The sequence below is a fragment of the Pinus tabuliformis genome, chromosome 1_2 (assembly GCF_031772625.1).
Source record: "Pinus tabuliformis cultivar Carrire ecotype Pingquan chromosome 1_2, CPIR1, whole genome shotgun sequence".
In the NCBI taxonomy this organism is placed as follows: domain Eukaryota; kingdom Viridiplantae; phylum Streptophyta; class Pinopsida; order Pinales; family Pinaceae; genus Pinus; species Pinus tabuliformis.
The window spans coordinates 835099439-835121105 of record NC_142298.1 but is presented as its reverse complement, the minus strand read 5'-3'; the positions used below and the strand labels follow the sequence as shown (position 1 = coordinate 835121105).

At 42.3% G+C, this 21667-nt stretch overlaps 2 protein-coding genes across 5 annotated transcripts in view; both read right to left on the bottom strand.

Moving 5' to 3' along the window:
* LOC149208520 (alcohol dehydrogenase-like 6) overlaps positions 1-21667 on the bottom strand; it is a 231415-nt gene that overhangs the window by 125404 nt on the left and 84344 nt on the right. For all 4 annotated transcript variants that reach the window (XM_089396100.1, XM_089396099.1, XM_089396101.1 and 1 more), the window contains 2 exons: positions 20220-20266; positions 19762-20084 (listed from right to left, as the gene is read on the bottom strand). In XM_089396100.1, coding sequence (XP_089252226.1) covers positions 19762-20084; positions 20220-20266 — 370 coding nt within the window. The remainder of the gene's footprint in view (positions 1-19761; positions 20085-20219; positions 20267-21667) is intronic.
* On the bottom strand, positions 652-1335 carry LOC149208522 (uncharacterized). Its single transcript, XM_089396103.1, has 2 exons — positions 1200-1335; positions 652-1090 (listed from the first exon to the last, which is right to left on the bottom strand). The coding sequence occupies exons 1-2, from the start codon at positions 1325-1327 to the stop codon at positions 670-672; spliced, it is 549 nt and encodes a 182-aa protein (XP_089252229.1). The 5' UTR covers positions 1328-1335; the 3' UTR covers positions 652-669.

The window sequence follows — 21667 nt, the reverse complement described above, 5'->3', positions numbered from 1 at the left end:
TATATTTGAGTATTTGGATGCTTTTAACTTCTTGATGAAATATGATAAGTGAACCCTTCTTGAGGATCCTTCTTGATCTTTTGTAGCATTGCATCTTGTCATGGGCCAGGTATGAATGGGTGAATGTTCCTAGAGACTATTTGTGTTAAATGCATCTTGATAAGTCATCAATTATTGTAAATCAAAGTGTAAAGTCCTTGAGTAGCTACTCTCATGCCCTAATGCTATGCAAAGTTGCTTGAAGGCCTCCTTGATTGGGTGAATTCTTCCCAAACAATAAATTCTCCTTGAATCCATCTCTCCCAAAGGATAACGCACTAATATCGGCGCGAGGAAAAAATCAGAAAAAAATCGTAATTATCGGGAAATAATCAGGAAAAAATCGTTTGGTACAAAAATATTCATTTTTTTTTCATTTTTTTTCATTTTTTTAATATCTAAACCATCTACAACATAAAATAAATACATTGACACATAAATATGATAAAAGAACTAATATATAAGATGTTTAATATCATTTCTAGTGCTAAAATCACACATAACAGTGAATCATGTCCTAAATAGTAAGTCCCAACTCAGCCTCAAAATATCAACAAAAAATATAATAATGTATTTTATGAGTCATAATGTCATATACAATAAAATGAAGAAACTAACTAAAGTCTAATACTATTGATTTCCTCTGCCCCTCTTGCGAGAAAATGCCACAGCTTTCCCTTTCCCTCTAGATGTAGATGCTGGTGCTGGTGGAGTTGGCAGTGGAGTCTGTTGTGCTCTAGAAGCTAAAGAACTAGAAGTAGGAGCTATAAGAGGTAGACCACGTTCTTTACTGATGGCAGGGGTAGCCCGGGCAGGTGGTGTCACCTTCTCCTCTTGTTCCTCCTCCTCCTCCCCCTCCACTACATCCTGCACTAACCAATCATCAACAGACTCCATGAGAGGCCTCTCGGCCTCAACCCTCCATGCAGCAGTGGTGTCAATCCCATCCAATGAGATGGCCTCCACATCAGGTGTCCTCTCAAGTTGCCTCACCCACAATCGAAGATTGTAGTAGACGTAGACCATGTCATTAAGTCGCTGGGACTCCAACCTGTACAAAGATCATGAAATAATAATTAATAATTATAAAAAAAATATTGTTTAATGAATTCAAAAATTTATTTGGAAATTTGCAATATTTTAAATGTTTAAGTGTTAACCTGTTGCACTTCTTGTTGTGTATTTTTTCAAATACACTCCAGTTGCGCTCACATCTTGAGGAGCTACATGTTTGGCTGAGGATGCGAATGGCAAGCTTTTGCAGAAGGGGTACCCTGCCACCATACATTCTCCACCATGCATCTACAACAAAATTACAAATAAAATTTTAAATAAACATAAGAAAAAAATGGAATTTGAAGAGACAATGAAATTTGAAACAAAGTTACAAACTAAAAAATACCTGGCATTTTAATCGTCCTATCAATGACAACCATCTCAAAGCCAAATGTGCCACCTGCCATCCTATATGTCTCAATTTCTTTAGAGATCTCTATACATTCTGCTGGAGATCACACCATTTTCTGGACACAGGATAAGAATCCATCCATGACCTCAGCATCAAATACAAACCCACATGCATAAGAAAATGCGAGGTTCAGGAAAAGCCCAGCAGCATGAATGGGACGATGGAGTGTGTTGTTCCATCGCTAATCAATCACTCCCCATAGGAGGCGTTGTCTCTGAAACCCATCATCTCCCTTATCATCATAGTAGGCCCGAATGGCTTCTTTGGCCCTGTCCATGGCCTTATACAAATAACCTATTGCGGGCTTCTCACCATCAACTAACCGAAGAACCTTTACCAAAGGTTCAGTAACGGCGCACACCTCCTGCACTCCCGCCCAGAAGTCTTCCTGGTGTGAAACTACTCTGCATACGGCCTCTCTCTCTAGTTTGCGGCTCATTGGCAAAGCACGCCACTCCTTTGAAAGAAACATTCTCTTCACATCCCACATAGAATTCAAGAGGGATTGAAGAGATATGAAACTGGTGGCAAACCGTGTAATGGCGGGGCGCACTAACTCTTTGTTGTTGGTGAATCTTCTCATCAAACTAAGCACAGATGTATGGTTATATATAAATTTTGTAATGCTTTTGGATGACTCAACAATATCTTTGACAAAGGGAATTTTCCCTATGTCCTCCAACATCAAATCAATACAATGTGCAACAAAAGGTGTCCAAAATAAAGTAGGATGCCTATCCATAAGCATCCTGTCAGCGGCAACATAATTTGCAGCATTGTTCGTTATAACTTGGACAACATTTTCTGCACCCACCTCCAAAATAAACACATCTAGCAAATCACATAAAGTTCTTGCATCTTTGATTTGTGCAGATGCATCAACAGATTTGATAAACATAGTCCCCTTGGGACAACTAACCAAGAAGTTTATAATGGTTTTCCCCTTTTGATCAATCCAACCATCTGACATAACAGTGCATCCTGTTTGTGCCCATGATGCCCTAAAATCCTCCAATATTTGGGTGCAGTCAAGCTTTTCATTTTGAAGAATCCGGCCTCTGAAATCATGATAAGAAGGGATTTTGTACCCTGGGCCAATAGTTGCAATAGCATCAACAGCGGGTTGGAAAAATGGATTATTCCTTACAATGCTGAAAGGAATATCACTCCAAAGGAGAAATTTTGCCAGTAACTTGTCAACTTGTTCTTTTTCAGTTCTTTTTAGCATTGAACTGATAGATGGCTGTGAACCAGGTGTGGTTCGAGGAACAAAAAATGATGTGGCAGCTACCGGATTGGTTGATGCTGCAGTAGAACTAGTGCCACTTGCTTCAACTGACTTTTTTAGTTGCCTCTTCACTTCTTCTTTGGCCTCTCTATTATGGTCTAAAACTTCCAATGCTTTCATGGCTCTTCGAATGAGTTCAGGATTTGTATTTGTGCAAGGCCCTACATCAAATCCAAGTTTTTTTGCAAGGTGACACTTCAATCTGTACACCCCCCGGACATATGGAACCCACACAACTTGCAAGTCAAGTTTAGTCTATCATTCGGAGCATCAGGTTCACCAAATCCCCAGAAAGGGTCCAATTTCTTTGGCATGTTTGTTTTTGAACTTTGAAGTTGAAAACTTGAATGGTGTTTTAGTGAAGTTGTGAACCTATGGGAAAATAAAGATTACAATTTAGTATTTACAAGTTACAAACTTACAATTTAGTATTTTAATTTTTACATTGTACAAAAATTAAAAAAAATTACATACATTTTAAGAAATCCCATTCCAAACCCAACCAAAAACAATGAAAACAAAAAAAAATTGGTGCCCATACCATTTTTATGGAGATAATCGGTCTCCTCCTTAGCACACTCTTTGATTTTCTCCTCCACGCACTTGATTTAGCTCCAAGCCTCTCCAACACTCCACTGCCCTCCGCGCGCTTAGCTGTGCAAATGAAATGAAATAAAATCATTTTTTGCCTTATAAAACTGCGCTGCCCCAACATCCCACGATAATTTGGGAAAAAATCGCATATAAAAAAAACGCGAGTATTACTCGCAATATTCTCGTCTTCAGGACAAAATCGCGCTAAACCGATAATATCACGATTTTAACAACACTGGGGCACTTTGCAGCCCCTAACACCTCTACATTGGCCTGTTTTGGAGTGGCTAGGCTTGCAGCCTACCACAGACCTACGCTGCCACCTATAGCCCACCCAAAACAGCCATACCTTGCCTCTTTTCGGCCTCAACGAGCCCTTGAAACAGCTCCTCCTTTCCTTGGCCTTCCAGCAAGGTACTCGGCCTTCTCTCCAACATACGGATCCCTGAACTAGGCCTGGAATATCCCTCTCCTCTTTCGTTGGTCTGCTTCTCCTTGATGCGGCCCTAGAACACAAAATCCTCTCCTCCATCAAGCTCTTTTTTTCTTGTGTGTGTTGCACAAATGGATGCTCAAATGCCTCCTCCTCACCTCTTATTTATACACATAAGAGGGCTCCTCTAAAACATCATCTAAGGGTTGTCTAGCTGTCAAGGAGGCTTACTAAGCTTAAGCCAACCTTGACTCTTATGGTGTCAACCCAACAATTAACTTCAAAAATTCATATCTCACTAAGGACAACTTGGAATTCGACAATTCTCGAAGCATTGGATTCTCCTTTCCGCCCTCTATCATCTCATGCCATCACATGTCCAAAGTGCTCCATGGAAATGCCCCAAACACGATTGGTACAAAACCCCAAGCTTGGGTTCCAAGCCCACAAGTGACTCTTGTGGCGCTTTGCCCTTCAAACCCCGAACCCTAGGGCTTGGAGTACCTCCCAAGCTACACAAAAATCAACAAGCAAAAGCCAAACATGAGCTCTAGCCCTTATCTATGGCCATAACCCTGGTTCCTATGGGCCCTAGATGAGGCCCCTCCACATTAAAGAACCCATGATTGTCCCAACCCTTGGTGGGAAATGAACTACCCCACCTTAAAGAGGGTATCTATTGTTGTATCCTACACATCATGCTCTCATCCCCTGGAGCCCTGAGCAGTTATGAAGAAAAAACAATCAAAAGTAAAAGGCATATGAAGCAAGATGGAAAAACAAAGGTTGGGGTAACTCATGTACCATGATTGCTCCCTCCTACACTCATATACCCAAGTGTGCGCTTCCCCTATTATAGCTACCCTTGTACCATGGAAAGTGGCTTGGAGCCTTCCCCTGATCCCTACTCCATTCCATCATTATATCACATGCCACCTACCACTTGATGGATGTATGATGGACATGTCACCCCATTTAAAGGTTGAAACCACCTAATAAAGCCCTTGGTTAACCCCCTTATTGAGCTTGGAGACACTTGTACATGCCAAAGCCCACTATGGAAGGGCATGCCACCATGAAGTGTCCATTTGATTCCATGATTTGTAAACCCTTTTACTTGATTAATCTAATGATTTGTTGTACTAGAGGGCAAGGGGATGCATTGGATCTTATGCAGAATTGCAAGTGGGTCTCCATTTGGGATTTGGTCTCCCTATACGGGGTCCAAGCACTCGAGAGGTCCACATTGGATCTTGTAGGGTGACCATTGAGATCCATGTGCCTCCACCATAGCAAAGAACACTTCATGGATCCCCAGCACCATTCACTGATTGCTCGTGTTCCACCTTTTTGGATGAGGATGATGCACCTAGATCACCACGCCCAGTCGGCTTCACAGTTGTACCATACACTTGGCAGACGTTCCAGGGCCTTTTTTCAAGATGTGTCTCACCACGGGAGACGAAGGGAGGGCTTATGTCATCATTCTAGCCCTTACAGATGGTTTACAAGCATTGTCGCTTTACTTGGAGGCCCAGGAGGATGTCATTGTGCCCCCACACCCACTTGGGGACCAGTGTTTTAAAAATAGTCGAGCCGACTCCGACTCGGCCGAGCCAAACCAAGCCAATGCCTGGGCGGGTCGGCTCGGTAGTCGAAATGAAACAGCTAGCCGGTTTGTTACCAAGTTGGCCAAGCCGATCACCGACTCACCTGACTCGGTAACAAACCGGTCGGCTTGGTCACAAACGCAAAAGCACGGCCAACAAATTTTTTGGGGGGAAAATTGGACCCCACAAACAATTCTAATTTTCCTTAGGGTGATTTTGAGGTCCATTTACCTCTCCCAACCCTATAAAATCTACCCAAACCCTCTCATTTCCTCACAGCTATCTCATTGCATTTGTGTCAAAATTTGTGAGGAGTTTGTGAAGAGTTGTGGAGTTTGTTTTTGGAGTAGCAGTGAGGAGTCTTGGGCAAGCATTGGAGCAGCAGTGAGGAGCTTCTTGGGCAACCATTGGAGCAGCATTAAGGAGGCGGTTTGTACCTAGAGCTAATTTTTTTTCACTTCTAAAATCATTTTTTGCTTATTTATTTTTTATGCAAAACTGGAAATTGAAAAGAGTTTTTTCTGTAAAAGAACTGAACATTGAAGTAATGTTTTTTTTTTGTTTCCATTTTCAGATTTTTTCCTTTGATTTACAAGTCAAAAAATGGCTCCTAGAGTGAAAGACGTTGCTTGGGGATATGCTGAAATGGTTGATAATCAAATGCATTGCAAATTTTGCCATAGAAAAATTAAGGAGGTCCTGGGGGCATTCATAGGCTGAAACAACACTTGGTTGGTATTAGAGGCCAAATTACTCCATGTGAATCACCACAAATTGGGGAGATTAGGAAGGAGTTGTTAAATAGCTTTGAGAAGTTTCAGGAAGAAAAAGCTAGGCAAAAAGAAATAGAGGCTGAAATTGGGAGGAAGAGGAGTATACAACAAATGATGGCTACCAACCTCCATTTTGATTTTGAGGGCTCTTCATCTATACCTTGTATTAATGCATCCAACCCCTTCCGCTATGTTCCTCCCTCTTTGGAGTCCATGCAAGAAAAAAGGGTAGGGGTAAAATGAAAAAGAAAGGTGATATGAATATCAAAAGTTATTTCACTGTCACACCCTCCTCTCCATTAGATGCACATGGTCCTCAAGCTAGTAGAAGTCATATGCAGCGCACTTTAGATGACCATTGGAAGAAAGAATTGAGGGAGACTTCTTGTGATTACATAGCTAAATGGTGGTATGATGTTGATATCCCCTCAATGCTTCCCATTCACCATATTATGAGCCTATGTTTAATGTCATATTTGTTGCTGGAAAGGGCTTCAAAGGCCCTACTATGCATGAGTTAAGGGGGTCTCATTTGCAAAAAGAAATTTCCTCCATTGATGAGTATTTGAAAGATTTCAAAAACTCATGGGCAAAAACAGGATGTACCATCATGTCAGATGGATGGACTAATCAAAGGAACCGTACCATCATAAACTTTCTTATCTTTTGCCCACAGGGAACCATGTTTCTAAAATTAGTTGATGCATCTGATTGGGTGAAAGATGGACAATTGTTGTTTCAGCTATTGGATGAGGTTGTTGAGATGGCGGTGGCTAATGTTGTTCAAATCATCACAGATAATGCCACTAACTATGTTCTTGCTGGTAAACTATTAGAGGAAAAACACAAAACCATCTTTTGGACCCCATGTGTTGCACATTGCATAGACCTCATGCTTGAGGATATTGGCAAATTAGATTGGGTCAAGAACATTGTAGAGCATGCCAAAAGCATAAAAAAATGTATCTACAATCATTCATGGATTTTGAGCCTGATGAGGAGATACACAGGGGGCAGAGATATTATTAGGCCTACCATCACTAGATTTGCAACTCATTTTTTGACATTGCAATCTATGCTTTCCCAACATAGAAACTTGCAAAAGATGTTTTCCAGTGATGAATGGAATGAAAGCCAGTGGTCTCACAAACAGGATGGCAAAGATTCGAAAAAGAAAGTTAATGAAGAAATATTTTGGAAAAAGGAAGCAGAGATTATGAAGGTTGTTGAGCCACTAGTTAAGGTGTTGCGGTGGGTGGATGGAGAAAGATTGGCTATGGGCTTCATTGATGAGGCTATGGATCAAGCAAAGGAGCAAATAAAGACAACATACAAGGATAGAGTGGCTAAGTATGGGCCCATTTGGGCAATCATTGATGAAAGATGGAACAATCAACTCCATCGCCCTATACATGCAGCTGGGTATTTTTTGAACCCAAGGTATCATTATAAAGCTCCGGAGGCAGGAATTTTGGGTGGGGAGATTAGAGATGGATTGATTGACTGCATTGATCGCATGATCCCTGTGGAGAGTGATCAGCTGGAGATACACTGACATATCACTTGTTTCAGCAAAGCCACAGGTACCTTTGGCAAGAACCTAACAAAGATTGCAAGGGAAGCAGATGAGCCAGCTAAACAAAAATTTCAATTTTCAAATTCTTATTTTGTTAAATTGTTTATAATTTGAAAGTTGGATATAATTTGTTGAGCTAACTCATTACACTACTATGTTTTTTGCAGCACAATGGTGGGAGGATTTTGGTAGCCATTGTCCTCAATTGCAGAAGATTGCAATTCGTATTTTGAGTCAAAGTTGCAGTGCTACTGGGTGTGAGCGCAATTGGTCTGCCTTTGAGAGGATTCACACGAAGAAGAGAAACCGTTTGGATAAAAAACAGTTAAATGATCTAGTCTATGTCAAATACAGCCTCCGGCTCAGATGCAACTAATTGTTGAACAAAATACCTGATTCAGATCCCATTGTGTTGGAAGATATTGATCCAACATCAGATTGGGTAGCAGAGAGTCTTCCAACAGAGTTTGATTCTGATGAGGATCTTGATTTGGATTTACAGACGGAGGCATTAGTTGAACAAAATGTTCAGTTGAATGCAGATCCACTTGTACTAGCCTCAGGCCCAGCCCCAAGTCCTCCAGTTGCAGGCGCTTCCTCTACTCAGCCACGACGGAAGCGCATATCTCGTCTATCTCAACGTGCAGCTGTTGCGCAACCTGCTAGTGCTACCACTTCTACAGTTGCAGTTGGAGATGATGATGAGGAGGAGCCATGGGTTTCCCTGTCTGACTCTGATTCAGAGTCTGAGCCAGATGATGTTGGCTCCTCTAGCAGTAGCCAGTAGTACTGGTGACTAGTGATGTTTCACAGTTTACTTTTGTTGTAGAGGCCATTTCTAGCCTCCTTGGTTATGTGTTTTTGTTTTGATCTCTATATCATCATTCATGTATGTATTGGACAGTGCACTGGGTGCCATTTTGATATAATGGATATATTCATGAGCCTACTTTGATCATATGTTGTCTTCTCTCTATATTCTAAAGCTTTGTGTTTGGAAACATGAATGAAAATCTTTAAAATTATGTTTTTTATAACAAAAAAAAATTTAATGTATTTTTTACAACAACCGAGTCATTGAAATCAAACCAGCAAAGTTGATACCGAGTCGGAGTCAGAGTCGGAGCCGACCCTCAGTCGTTTCTGAACCAGAGTCGAAGTTTTAAACCATTGTTGGGGACACCACATGTGACTTGCTTGGATATCAAGGGGCCAACCCCTTGATCACTGTGTTTGGAGCCTATTCTCTCAAATTGGCACATTTTGGACTCCACCAGGCCTTCTCAATGGCCCAATGACTCATAATGTTTACTATTTTGCCCTCTTGAGAGGCTTATCTTTCTATTTTTGGGGCTATCTTGGTGGGCTTGTCACCAAGGCATATCATTATTGTACATTATTTTATTATTTGGCACTAAATTAGGCAAATTAAGCCATTCGAATCCCCTATTGGATTGTATAAATAGATGAGAGGATGATACATTTCTCTCATCATCACTTGGATTGGATTAGTAGCTCTTGTAAGAATCCTACAATCCCTTTTGGAGGACGAGTTTCGTTTCATGGATGAATTTTGATGTTTGGATACTTTTATCTTGGTCTTGAAGCTTCAAATTTGTCTTGAATTGATGATTGGATATACTCATTGTACATGTAAGTGCTCTTTTTCATGTCTATTCTTTACATTTATCTTGTCACATGAATAATGTATGGGATTTTCATTCTCTAGATCTGAAATTTGCCCTAATCTATGTGAAATTGTGGAAATTTTGGACTTTTGAAGTGTTGCATATGTTACATGTGTCATGTATGATGAATGAATGTTCCTAGAGGTTTAATTTCATTGAATACACCTTGATAAGTCATCAATTCTTGCACATCGAAGTATAAAATCCTTTGGTAGTCGAGTTCATGCCCTAATTTGCCATGTGAAGTTGCCTAAGGACTCCTTGATTGGGTAAAAGTCTCTCCAAATTTCAAAATTACCTTGACTCCATCTCTCCTAGGGCAAGGCACTAATCTAGCCTCTTGGTGGTCACTCAAACGAATATTTTTCTCTCAGCGACAACGCTGCTGCCGTCACTGCCATCGTGGACGTTCGCATCAAGAACTGCTCCAACCATGACAGAGCATCAACACAACAAGGACCCCGGGAAGCCGAAACGCCACCGTCCATAGATTTCAACAACAGAGGTCCACTGAAGTATATACAGCAGTGCCACAATAAAGGCGAGGATGTATACAGCCCCACTGATATTGCATTAGAAACAGATTTTTCTTTCTGGACATCCCAAATTAAACAAATTATGAGGAAAATGGAACACCTAGAGGCAGAAAATCGTGGGCTGCGAGCTGATATTGGCACTTTGTCAAACAGAGTTCTATCGGTAGAGGGAGAGAACGCATCTATCAAAAAACACTGCAGGAATACCGAGAACAAAATGCGAGGCAGAATTTCGACGAAACTTTACAGGCGGAAATCAAAGATCTTAAAAACAAACAGGAGGAAATTAGATCCCAACAAATGTCCTTTAAACAAGAAATGGAGTCGCATATCAGCACATGGGCACAGGTGGTTAGAGGAAAGGACAAAGCCCCTCCGCTCATAGCGGTGGAGGAAGTAGTACAGGCAAAGCTCGTGGAGGAAAGAACTCGACGAGCAAGAGAATTGAATCTTAAGGTAAGAGGACTCCCTACACCTCCCCCCTCAGCAGACCCAATGGAACTAGGGAACAGGTTTCTATGCGACACTCTCGACATACCAGACATAACCTTGGACAGAGCCTGGATAGGGCAAGACTCTACCCTCTTCCTCAGGTTCCGTGACTCCTCGGATAGACTTCGGGTACTCCGAGCCAAGCGGAAACTATTCTCTCTTCCGAATAAAGTGTTTTTGGATGAAGAGCTCAAGTAGCTGAATTGAAACGGGCCAGGGAACAGGTTGCAGCAGCAAGACAGGCAGGGAAATGGGCAGTGATTAAAAACCTTCGGGCAGTTATTCGGGACACCTTCCCCCCAGGATGGGCATCCCGTTCAGGTAGCTCCAAATGACGGGTCTGAGCGGAGAGGAGGCAGGGCACGGATCTCTCGGTTCACTACTGGAATGGCAATGGCTCTTTCTGGTCTTCACCAAGTCTACTTCATGAATCTCTTAGCTCAGCAGACATCCTCCTGGTTACCGAGACTCATGCGAGCCCAGTCCGACCTCTCCCCGACATTACAGGATACTAGTGGACCGCAGTTTGCAGACAAGAGACACGGAGTTCAGGAGGTGTTAGGGGATCAGGGGGTGTTGCTTGCCTCGTCCATGATAGCCTCAGGAGCAGAGTATCAGTGGTCATGACCGATGAGTATGCCAAATTCATGTGGATTCAGATCAGAGCCAGAACATCACCTCCGAGAGACATTTATGTCGCAGTCTGTTACTTCCCACCTATCTCATCTCCCTACGCTATTCACAATAGCTCAAATGGAGACCCTTTTACAGACCTGTACTTTGACATCACCAGGTTTTCGGCGATAGGGGACATCATTCTCACGGGGGACTTCAATGCCCGGACCAAAGACCTCCAAACTCCTATGCACGACCAGTCAGAGGATATATTTTGCACTCGGGGGATTGACCCGACCACAATCGGCATGCACCGGACCTCCGAGGATCACTTGGGACCCACCACAGCCTATGGGAGATATCTGCCACAGTTGGGAGAGTCTCATGAGTTGGTAATTCTGAAATGGCCTACCATGTTTCCCCTCCTCGCACTTCTTTACCTGCAGACCCTTTGGAGGCGGGGCAAGTGTAGTTGACTACGCCATTGCAAATCCAGATCTCCTCCATTACATCAAAAATTTCTCGATCACCCCCATCCCTCTCGCAGATCACGCACTTCTCTCACTCTCTCTGTAGTTTCACCCCCCGAATCCATCTCCTACTCTTCCCCGCAGCCCTCCTAGGACCACCTTCCAATTTGAGGAGGGTGACCCTGATCTCTTCTCCTCTATCCTCAGACAGACACTCCCATCGGAGTCCCAGTTCGCCTCTCTTAGCTCTGCCACGGACAAATACCAGTGCCTCTCATATGCAATCTGGGAAGCTGCGCTCCAATCCTTCCCCCATTCTACACGTACAGCCACCACCTCCCGCAAACCGGGAAATTGCCCTATGAATAAATGGTATGACCAGGAATGCAAGTCTATGCATCATAATCTTCGACACGCATTCCGAAACTCCTTACCAACATACCCTGACCTCTGTTCATCCTACCGTCGCCTCCTTCGCCGCAAGAAGCGCCTCTTCATTGCCCACAGGAGACAGGTTCTTTCTACTCTCCTTCTTCGCTCCCCTAAAGATTTCTGGGGGACCATCCTTTCCCGACGCTCACCTACCCTAGTCGACCTTGATCCTGCCTCAATGTTCTCTCACACCTCCCATTTGTATGACATTCCTGGGCAGCCTCCGATTTAGGTTACTTCGCCCCCCACCTCCTGCCACCTTTTCTCTAACAAAGATATCAGAGAGGCAATATGGACAATGAATAGCAGCAGGGCAACAAACGAAGAAGGCTTCCAGGCAGAATTCTTCAAGCATGGACTTCGCCCTCTAGTAAGATATCTGGTGGACCTTTTCAACCAAGTGGTTCGGGATGGATTTCCGGATGGTTGGTCACACCACATTATCTACCCGATCCACAAGTCAGGTCCTACTTCCGACCCCAACAACTACAGGACAATCATGGTTGGGCACACATTCTCCAAGCTATATGCCACAACACTCCACAGGACACTCTCCCATTTCCTTGAGCAGAGACAACTTAGGGCCAAGGGCCAAGCAGGATTCCGCCCAGACCACCAGACGATCGACCACATCCTCACTCTTCGTGCGGTGATAGAGGAGGCTAGGCATCGATCCTCTAAAGTGTACTGCTGTTTTGTAGACTTCCGAAAGGCCTTTGACTCAATCCCGAGGGAAGATCTTTTCCAGAGACTAAGAGAGATTGGCATCTCCTCGACTCTCCTGACAGCTATTATGCGCCTCTATGAGGCCGTCCTTGGCCGTCTCCGCACAGTCGGAGGAATGTCGAATTTCATCCGTAGCACCATTGGAGTCAAGCAAGGATGCCCCCTTTCTCCTACTTTATTCAGGATCTCTATCGATGAGCTTGAGTCCTTCCTCCGAGAGCATATCCAGGAGACAGATGGGTGTCTTTTCCACCTGATTTCCATCCTCCTATTTGCAGACGATATTGCCCTTATTGCCTCCTCCCAAGAAGGCCTTCAGAGACAATTGGATGCTCTCGCAGCTTTTTGTGACCAGAGGCATCTAACTGTGAACTTGGGTAAAACCAAAGTGATTATTTTCAATGGAGTCAAGAAAACCTCGGACTTCCACTTCCTATTTAAAGGAGAAGAGATCGATATTGTCAACACCTATACATATTTGGGAGTTCAATTTTCAGGGCCTCGCTTCAGCCTGCGTCCAGCCCTTCAGCCTCAGATCAACAAAGGGTATGGCTCCCTAGCCCTTCTGGAGAGGCAATGTTTCTGGCACCATTTCCAGGACATCTTGTCCAAGATGAGCATCATGAACACTTTGATTCGTCCCACAGTACTTTACGGCTCAGAGATTTGGGGTCCCTCTCTCTTAGAGTCAGATTGGGCTTCAACGGAGCAGGTCCAGACCCTCCTTTTGCGTCGTTTCATTAGATGCAAGCAGATAGTTCCTCAGCACATCATTCTAGCAGAGTTCGGGGCTCAACCCTTCCGCCTAGAGGTGATATTCAGATTAGTGTCGCTCCTGCACAGGATCCGAGGACTGGCAGACATGAGGAAAGGTCGAGATAGATACCCATATTTAGCATATTGCTCCTCGGAGAACATCGCCCGTATGCAGACAGGCTGATCCAAATGTTGGTACACCGGTGTGACCGAGCTTCAAGAATCCGGATTGACCATCTCCCTCCCTTTCAGTACTCTCTGAATGCTCTAGGCCACCTCCTTCCTAATCAGCAAGAGCTGAATAAAATCATTAAGGAGGATATTTACAGACCAATGTTGCACGAAGCAGGAGCGAAGCGGAAGCTCGAAGCGGAAGCGCGAAGCGCGGAAGCGTCATTTTCCAAAAATCTAGGAAGCGAAGCGTCCACGGAAGCGTCTGCTATATATATATATATTTTTATATTTTTTTGCATTTATACTCAAAACAAACATCCCAAATACCAAATTAATTGTAGAAGACATGAAAACATGCATATTTTTGCATAAATCAAGATAGATATGGCATCCATGATTCCATTGTAGTTACTAGTATGTACAACAATCATCTATATTCTAGCTATTACAAACATACATCATGAAAACCGACCAACGTAAATGCAGTAAGCATCAGAATCCCCTGGCCCTGTCTTTTGCTCTTTGGCACTTCTTGATTTCCTTGCACGCCCTTTGCGCAACATGATTATTCACTCACCATAATATCTTACAACAGTGACATGTTTTTTTGGACGCATTTTCTCAAGATCCGATAGTAATAATCAGCATATTGAGGACAATTAAGTTCTATCTGTTTAAATGCCACCAGACAGATTGGTGATGAGCAACATTACATCATATTTAATATCATGTGGATCGCAATAGACGGTACTTACTGAACATCTTCCTCGCAAGTTGCAAGTATATATTCAATTGATTTAATAAACTAATATCTTATTCTATACGTAGGTAACGACGAAATTAGCACACTGCTGTATTTTTCAATTTAAAACAACCGGTAACCTGTTATGCCGCTCTTTCTTATGGCCTCCTCTCCTATCATCACTCGTCATTGTTACGAATGAAAGCAGAGTGACTTTCGACGCAAGTGTTGGGATTTTAATTATTTTTTTCTGTGAATGATCTCATCGCTGAGACGGGGCTCAACCTCTCTCGTTCGTTTCTGGATAACGTGTTAGGTAAGCATTTCAAATAATCATATTGTAACTTGCCTCGAGGGACTCTACGCGGCGTTCAACCGTTTATTTCTGACAATGAAATGCCTAGCAAATATTAGATGAAGCTGTAGGTAATGATTTTGCTTCTCAAAAACCAGGAATCGCTCAAAAAATGCGGAATCGCGCTTCGGGAAAAATGGAATCGCGCTTCCGGAACGCTTCCGTACGGGACGCGATTCCGGCCTAGGATCCGGGGGGGGGCGCTTCCTGCAACACTGTTACAGACGATATGTTCAGACTACATGGACCAATCCTCCCAATGGGTTGCGTCCAAAAATGGCCTTCTACGCGGAGCATTGCCTGGAGATCAGGGATGGGCTCATCATCAGACCTCAATACACGTTCCAGCATTGGATGCATGCTCTTAGAATCCCCCTCGGGCAACTCAGAGTTGGGTCTCACAGACTCCGGGTGGAGACAGATCACCACATCGATAGGGACAGGATTTGCCAGCTCTGCCACTTACAGGAGATAGAGACAAAGACACACTTCATCTTCGGATGCCCTACTTACTACGAGATTCGAGGTTGTTTCCATTGTCTCTTCGGGTCTTCTCAGACCTTGTCCAGCTTCCTCAGATATGTTGATCCGAGATGCCTTGCACTTTATCTCCAGGAGGCCTTCAGATTTCGGGCCTGTTTTCTTCAACCCCCCACCAGATCGGACACCACGCAGAAGATCACGGACTTCTTTAGGGCGCTACCATCAGCGCGGGGCACCAAAAGAACCATTGACCGACCCACAGACACTGAGACCAGATCAGTGCGGTCCCGGGGGGGCCGACCCACCAGACTGCACCCGCACTCCAGGATTGGATCCACCCCTGGGAGGCGCCCTAGAATCTCCAGGCGACAACAGCGACAGCCCAGTATGCCCACAGGACAGCAGACTTTGACAAGCTTCTCCCAGTTTTCTTCTCTCGACCTCGGATGTTAGGAGTAGGGACTGGACAGGAAACTCCCTCCTTCTCCTTCTCCTTCTCTGCTTCATTGCAGAGCTCTGTTTCGAAGCCGAGAGCTCCTAGCTTCTACATTTACATTTACTTAGATTATAGATGTATTTTCTGCTCTTTAAAAAGAAAAGTTAAAGGGGACCGCTTGGTCCACCGGCTTGGCATGTTGTAATCATTGTACCCAACAGTCCCAATGACCTATTATGATCATTTGTTGGACATTAATAAAATTATCTTATCTTATCTTATCTCCTTTTCCCCTCTTTCTAGACCATAGTATTCAAAACCGGCCTTGCTAACCGGTTACCGGTCTAACCGGCCGATTAGCAGGCCCACCAGTCGAAACCGGCCAAAAAAACCGATCAGAGGGGTCACTTCGCTATTTTTTGCAGAAAACCGGTCCTAACCAGCTGGTTTACGACGGAACCGGCCGGTTTGTATCAAACTGGCAGGTTCCGTCCTAAACCGGCCGATTAGGAGGCACGCCCACTGTGAGCCCAAAAAGCGACTTTTTGACTGTGTTTTAGGGGTTTTGGAGGGAAACTAAGGGTGCTTTCCCTCCAAAAACACCCTCTCCAAGCCTTTAAGAGGCCCCTCTCCCTCTCATTTGTCTCACACATCTCATTTGGAGTGTTTGTGAGTTTGCTTGGGAGCTTGGAGAGTGTTGAGTTTTTGCTGGAGTAGTGGAATAGCAGAGTTTAAGCTAAGTAGTAGTCATCATGCCTCCAAAAGCCAGAGATACTACATGGGCTCATTGTGATATGATTGATGGCAAAATGATCTGCAAATATTTCCAAAAATCCATTCAAGGAGGGGGTATTAACAGGTTCAAGCAACACTTGGCTGGGATAGGAGGCCATGTAAAGCTATGTGGAGCACCAAATGAAATAATAGGGCATATTAGGGCAGAATACCTTCAGAAGTTTGAGACTCAAGTCACTTAACCAATAGAGAAGTTTGTGACTGCAAAGTTTGGGAGTTGCGACTCAACCAACTGAGTTTGATCATGATGACTCATGAGAAGTTTCAAGTGATAATGTTGATCACTATTATAGTATAACTATTATCATATATGTAGACTTGAGTCTTGTAGTATGCCACTGGCCCCATAGTTTGTAGGCTTTGTTTTTGCACTCTAGAGGCCATTTAGAGCCTCATTGCTTATGTATTTTGTCGATGATATGTATTGCACTTGGTGCCATTTTGATATATTCAACTTTACATGGTATATAAATAAGCAATCTTTGCATATTTTGTCTCTATTGGCTTGGAATCATGGTTTTAAATCTTAAAAATTGTTTTTTTCATTAAAAATTAATTATTTAATATATTTTTCTAAAACCGGTTCGTTTAGACCAAACTAGTCCCGGTTAGACCGGTTCCGGTTTTAAAAACAATGTTCTAGACCTAACCCTAGTAGGTCACCTAGGGCATCAAGAGAAATATTTTGTAGCCATCTAAAACCCTTGAAATTTGGTCCACAACTGGGTTGGGGTTTTCTTAAAGGGTCCTCCAAATTTGAGCTCGATCCAATGGTGAAATCCTGAGATAGTGAAAGCCCTAACTCAAGGATCACTCCTCTCCCTAGGTTGCTTTGGGTTAGTGTCCTCATTTGGATCATTACATTTGAACTTCAAAAGAAAATTATTCCTTTGATCCTATTCTCCTCCCAAACTTGGTCAAGCCCCTCTATTGTTGATCAACTCCACACCCTTGACCTAGTTTGGGCCCACTTGGGTTCTTTGTGGTCCCACAACTTTGTGACTCACATTCCACAAGGATTACATAGAAGCCATTCCTCCTTTAGGATTCTTAGGTCTAGGATACCTCTTGTTAAGGGATATTCTCCAACCCTAGGTCTAAGCATCCTCATAGCCCTTCTTAGAGAGCTAATCATCTTGCTTTCAAAGCAAGCAAGCCAATTATTTGAGCCTCTCTTGTGAATAGGCTTTAGGAATCACCCCATATCCTATCATTGATCCATCTATTCTTGTGATTCCTCTCATACCGGGACTCCTCCCATCGGTGAAAGTCTGTAAACAGCATGGATCTTTAGCTAAGGTGACAGCGGGCTATCACGCCATTGTTGCCACTTGACCTAGTAGTTGCTCTATAGGATCCCCTCCTAGGATCCCTACTAGTTTGAGCGGTAACAGTCCCATTTGCCTTTTTCTATATGAAAGAATTCATAAATGTTAACATCATTCAGATTCCAAGGAGCCATTTCCTTGAGTTTCACATAACAACCAAAAGGGGAGTCACTAGGGTGAATTCAAAATGCCTTGATAGATGCTTGCTTCACCCTACAAGAATTGACTTTGAGTTTCAATGGAGAACAAGGGCTTCGTTCTTCTAATGGAGTTGCCAAATAAGAAGTCATATTGTCATATGGGGACAAGACACATGCTTCGTGTGCCCAGCAACGACGCCAAAATCTTACCATAAAATCTAGCAAGCCTTGAAAAGGGAAACCCTACAAGACTAATGGCTAGATTAATTGGTAACAAGGGGACCTTGGCTATGGTGACAGTGGGCCATTGTCCCATTGATAGCACTTAGTCTAGCGATTAGTCTTGTAGGGTTTCCCTCTCCAAGGCCTACTAGATTTTGTGGTAACGGTGCCTATGGACATGATGAAATAATTTGGAATGAACGCTTCCTAGCATATGATAGATCCTTTTTACAATAGCTTGGAGTTTGATGTCAGATGGAAGAAAGCCATTGCTGAGGTGGCGCAAAAGAATCGCAAAGTCACAAGTGATAATGAAATCTTGAATTTTTCTCTATGTAGCCAAAGAGAGACATTGCAGAAGCATGTAGGCTTTTAAGTTTTGCTTGGTTGTTTGTGGAGATTCCTAGACCTCAAGAAAAGGGATATTCCCATCGATCCTTGGGGTGATAGATCAGCCCCCCCCCCTGCTCCTACCACCCCTGAAAAAATATGAGATGATGTACATTGTATACAAATAATGACAACTCAATTTAATAAAATCCATCTCTTCTTTCATATATTTTCATGCCAACTAACATGGATCACACACATCTGAAAGCTTCAAACAGAAAAGGATTTAAACCCCAAATTAGACTACTTTGTTTCTGGTGGCTAAGCTTCTCTCAAGTATCAGTTTCTTATGGATCTCCTCCCATTTTAACTATTAGCATCTTGATGCTTCAATTCTCTTAAATATGCTTCTCTGGAATGTTTTTTCTAATACAACACTCCATTTCCTTTCTACTCCTAAGCGTTACTTTATGGAAATGCTTCAAACTAATTTTTCTTCAATAATTTGAATTTTTGAATCAACAAAGATAATTGGGTAAGAAAAGACAAATTAAGGAACATCATCTTAGATGTAATCATATAGATGAATATGTATTTTAAGCCTATCCCTGTATGGGAGCTATAGGTATGCAGGTTTTCAAATCATGCAATGGTCTATTATATTAATGTAAGTTAGACTACCTCGTAATTAAAGTGATAAGATTTTGAATGGCCATTGGTTAAAAAAGAGGTTAGAAGTCCAATGAATACACATCAAAAGTGATGAGAATTTTTCTCAGATCAAGCTTAACGTGTTTCCTTTCCATAAATAAATTAATTCACATCTTTACCAGTAAGATAATAAAACTATAGAGATCTGTTCACTGCTTACAATAAAGGAAACTTATTCTGCTCTTACATTACTTGCCAGAATTTTTCATGACTATTTCAATCACTGTTTTAATTTCAAACGTCCTCATTACATCATTGACAAGGGAAATAGCAGGCCAAATCCTTCTGATCTCCAGAATCTTTGGGAGAGATATGGTAACATGATACTGCAAAGGGAACACCAACTCTATTCCATAATAGAAATATTTATTATTTTCATTCAAAAGAATTATCAAATTTACTATCACCTTGAGACATCCTATCATTCTTTCTTAAATAATTTTATTTCATCTTCACAATCACATTATCTATGATTTGAAAAAAATTAAAAAAAAATGTAATAATAAAATCCATTGAACAGTAAAGAGCCGCATGCTAACTAATTATTACCAGCAGCAACACCACAGCCGAGAACGCTAATTTTTCCCAAGGGAACATCTGGGCTCAATTTAATAGTACACCCGGAGTGCAAAACAGTGTATTCACTGAAGCTTGAAACTGCACAAAAGTGATAAATAGGCTTCCCGTTTATGGAAAAACGGGTTTTCTGATCACTTTGCATAAGGCCTTTTCTTTCCATTCTTAAAGTTTCACACATATTGCTTTTATCAGATTTGCAGTGTCTACATTTCTTGCATTCTCCTGTGAAAACGGTAAGGACATGATCACCCTCATGGAGGTCAGTTACACCTTCACCAACACTCTCAATAATCCTGCAATAACATGAAATATAAGGCACGTAAAATAAAGAAGGTGAAATAATTGGACAAAGTGGAAATCATGAAGAAAATACAAAGAAAAGGGTAGACTGAAAAAAGAATGGAAGATAAAGGGTTAGATATGCCGACCCTGTTGCCTCATGGCCAAAAATGCGGGGAAAGATAGGAATGTGGCCCTGAACATTAAATGAAAAAATATTAGTTTCTCAAAGAAAACACTAATATTGCCAAAAATAAAATCAAAAAGGGCTGTGCACACATGATTATACAAAAAATACAGGCTATCTATGCTGCTTCAGCTAAAATGCCAAGTGAATAAAATCTACAAAAGATATAACTCGATCAAATCTTCTGTTCGCTTTCTATCTCTTTTCCATGTTGAAATGTTTAAGTCTTCATATAGACATATGTAAATGTGATTTTATGTAATTGATGTAAAGAAAAATAAAATTATTTTTGTAATGCTTGTCTCATGGTTTTCATGAGCAAGGAATTTTATTTTTAGTCATGGCTCCCATTGTGAGCCTTTAGGATTGGTCATAAAGTCAAAGAGAGCCAATGTCATGTATGAAGGACCCTTCTTGGGCATGTTGCATTTTGTACAAGTCGTTAGATAAGTATACATAGCCCTCCAAGACCAAGCAAAGTTTCCTCCTACAAGTCGGCTTCAAAGGATAATAATATCTTCATAAAAGGACACGTCGGTTCACCACATGTCATGTCAGCCAATTAAGCATAGACAACAACTATAAATGGGGCAGCTCGGCCCTACTTCAGGGACAGAATTTCAGAGACAATTCGGTCAAGGTCTGAAGCTAAAAGGAAGTGCAAGGTTCATCAAGAAGGCAGCCTATCACCAAGCGAAGGAAGGGAGAACATAACCAAGGTTATTTCTGATCTGTTTTGGGTGGATACTCTTCACACGTGCAAGGTATAGGGACTGCAGAAGAAGACGAGTTATTACAGGTCAGCCACAGAGAAAGTTAGGGTGATACTCAAGCAGTATTACCATAATAGAAGCCTCCATCTAGAGTGAAGGAATTCAGAACATATAACCGAGTTAAGAGCTGAAGCTAAGTCTGAAATATTACAGGCCTGATTCAAGAAGCCGAGAAAGGAATCTGAGATCTAAAGGGAAGTTGAGAAAGGAATATGAGATCTGAAGAAAAGCCGAGAAAGAGGAAGAAGCAAATAGTTTGACAATCGTTGACTCAAGTAAGAAGAGGAAGCTTTGTGTCTTGGTCTTGGAGTGGTGAATAGGTCAAGGGTCTTGGTCTTGGTATTCCTCAATTAGAATCTCTATAAGAAGAAGAATTTGTCCGGGTTTCCTCTCAAAAAGTGAGAGGTTTTGGCCCTAGCTGATAGCTTATATTTTGTGTCTCTTGTCTCTTTATGGTTTATGCATTGGTAGTTGTTTGATGAAGAAGAACACTAATAACCGAAGTAAAAGAAAATCTTAATTTAAAGAAGTAAAAAGCACTCACAAGCAGTTACTAATAGAAGAGAAATCACATAATTGCTATGCCCTAGATTTCTCAACATGGTATCAGAGCTAAGGTGACTAAGTCAAGGAAGGG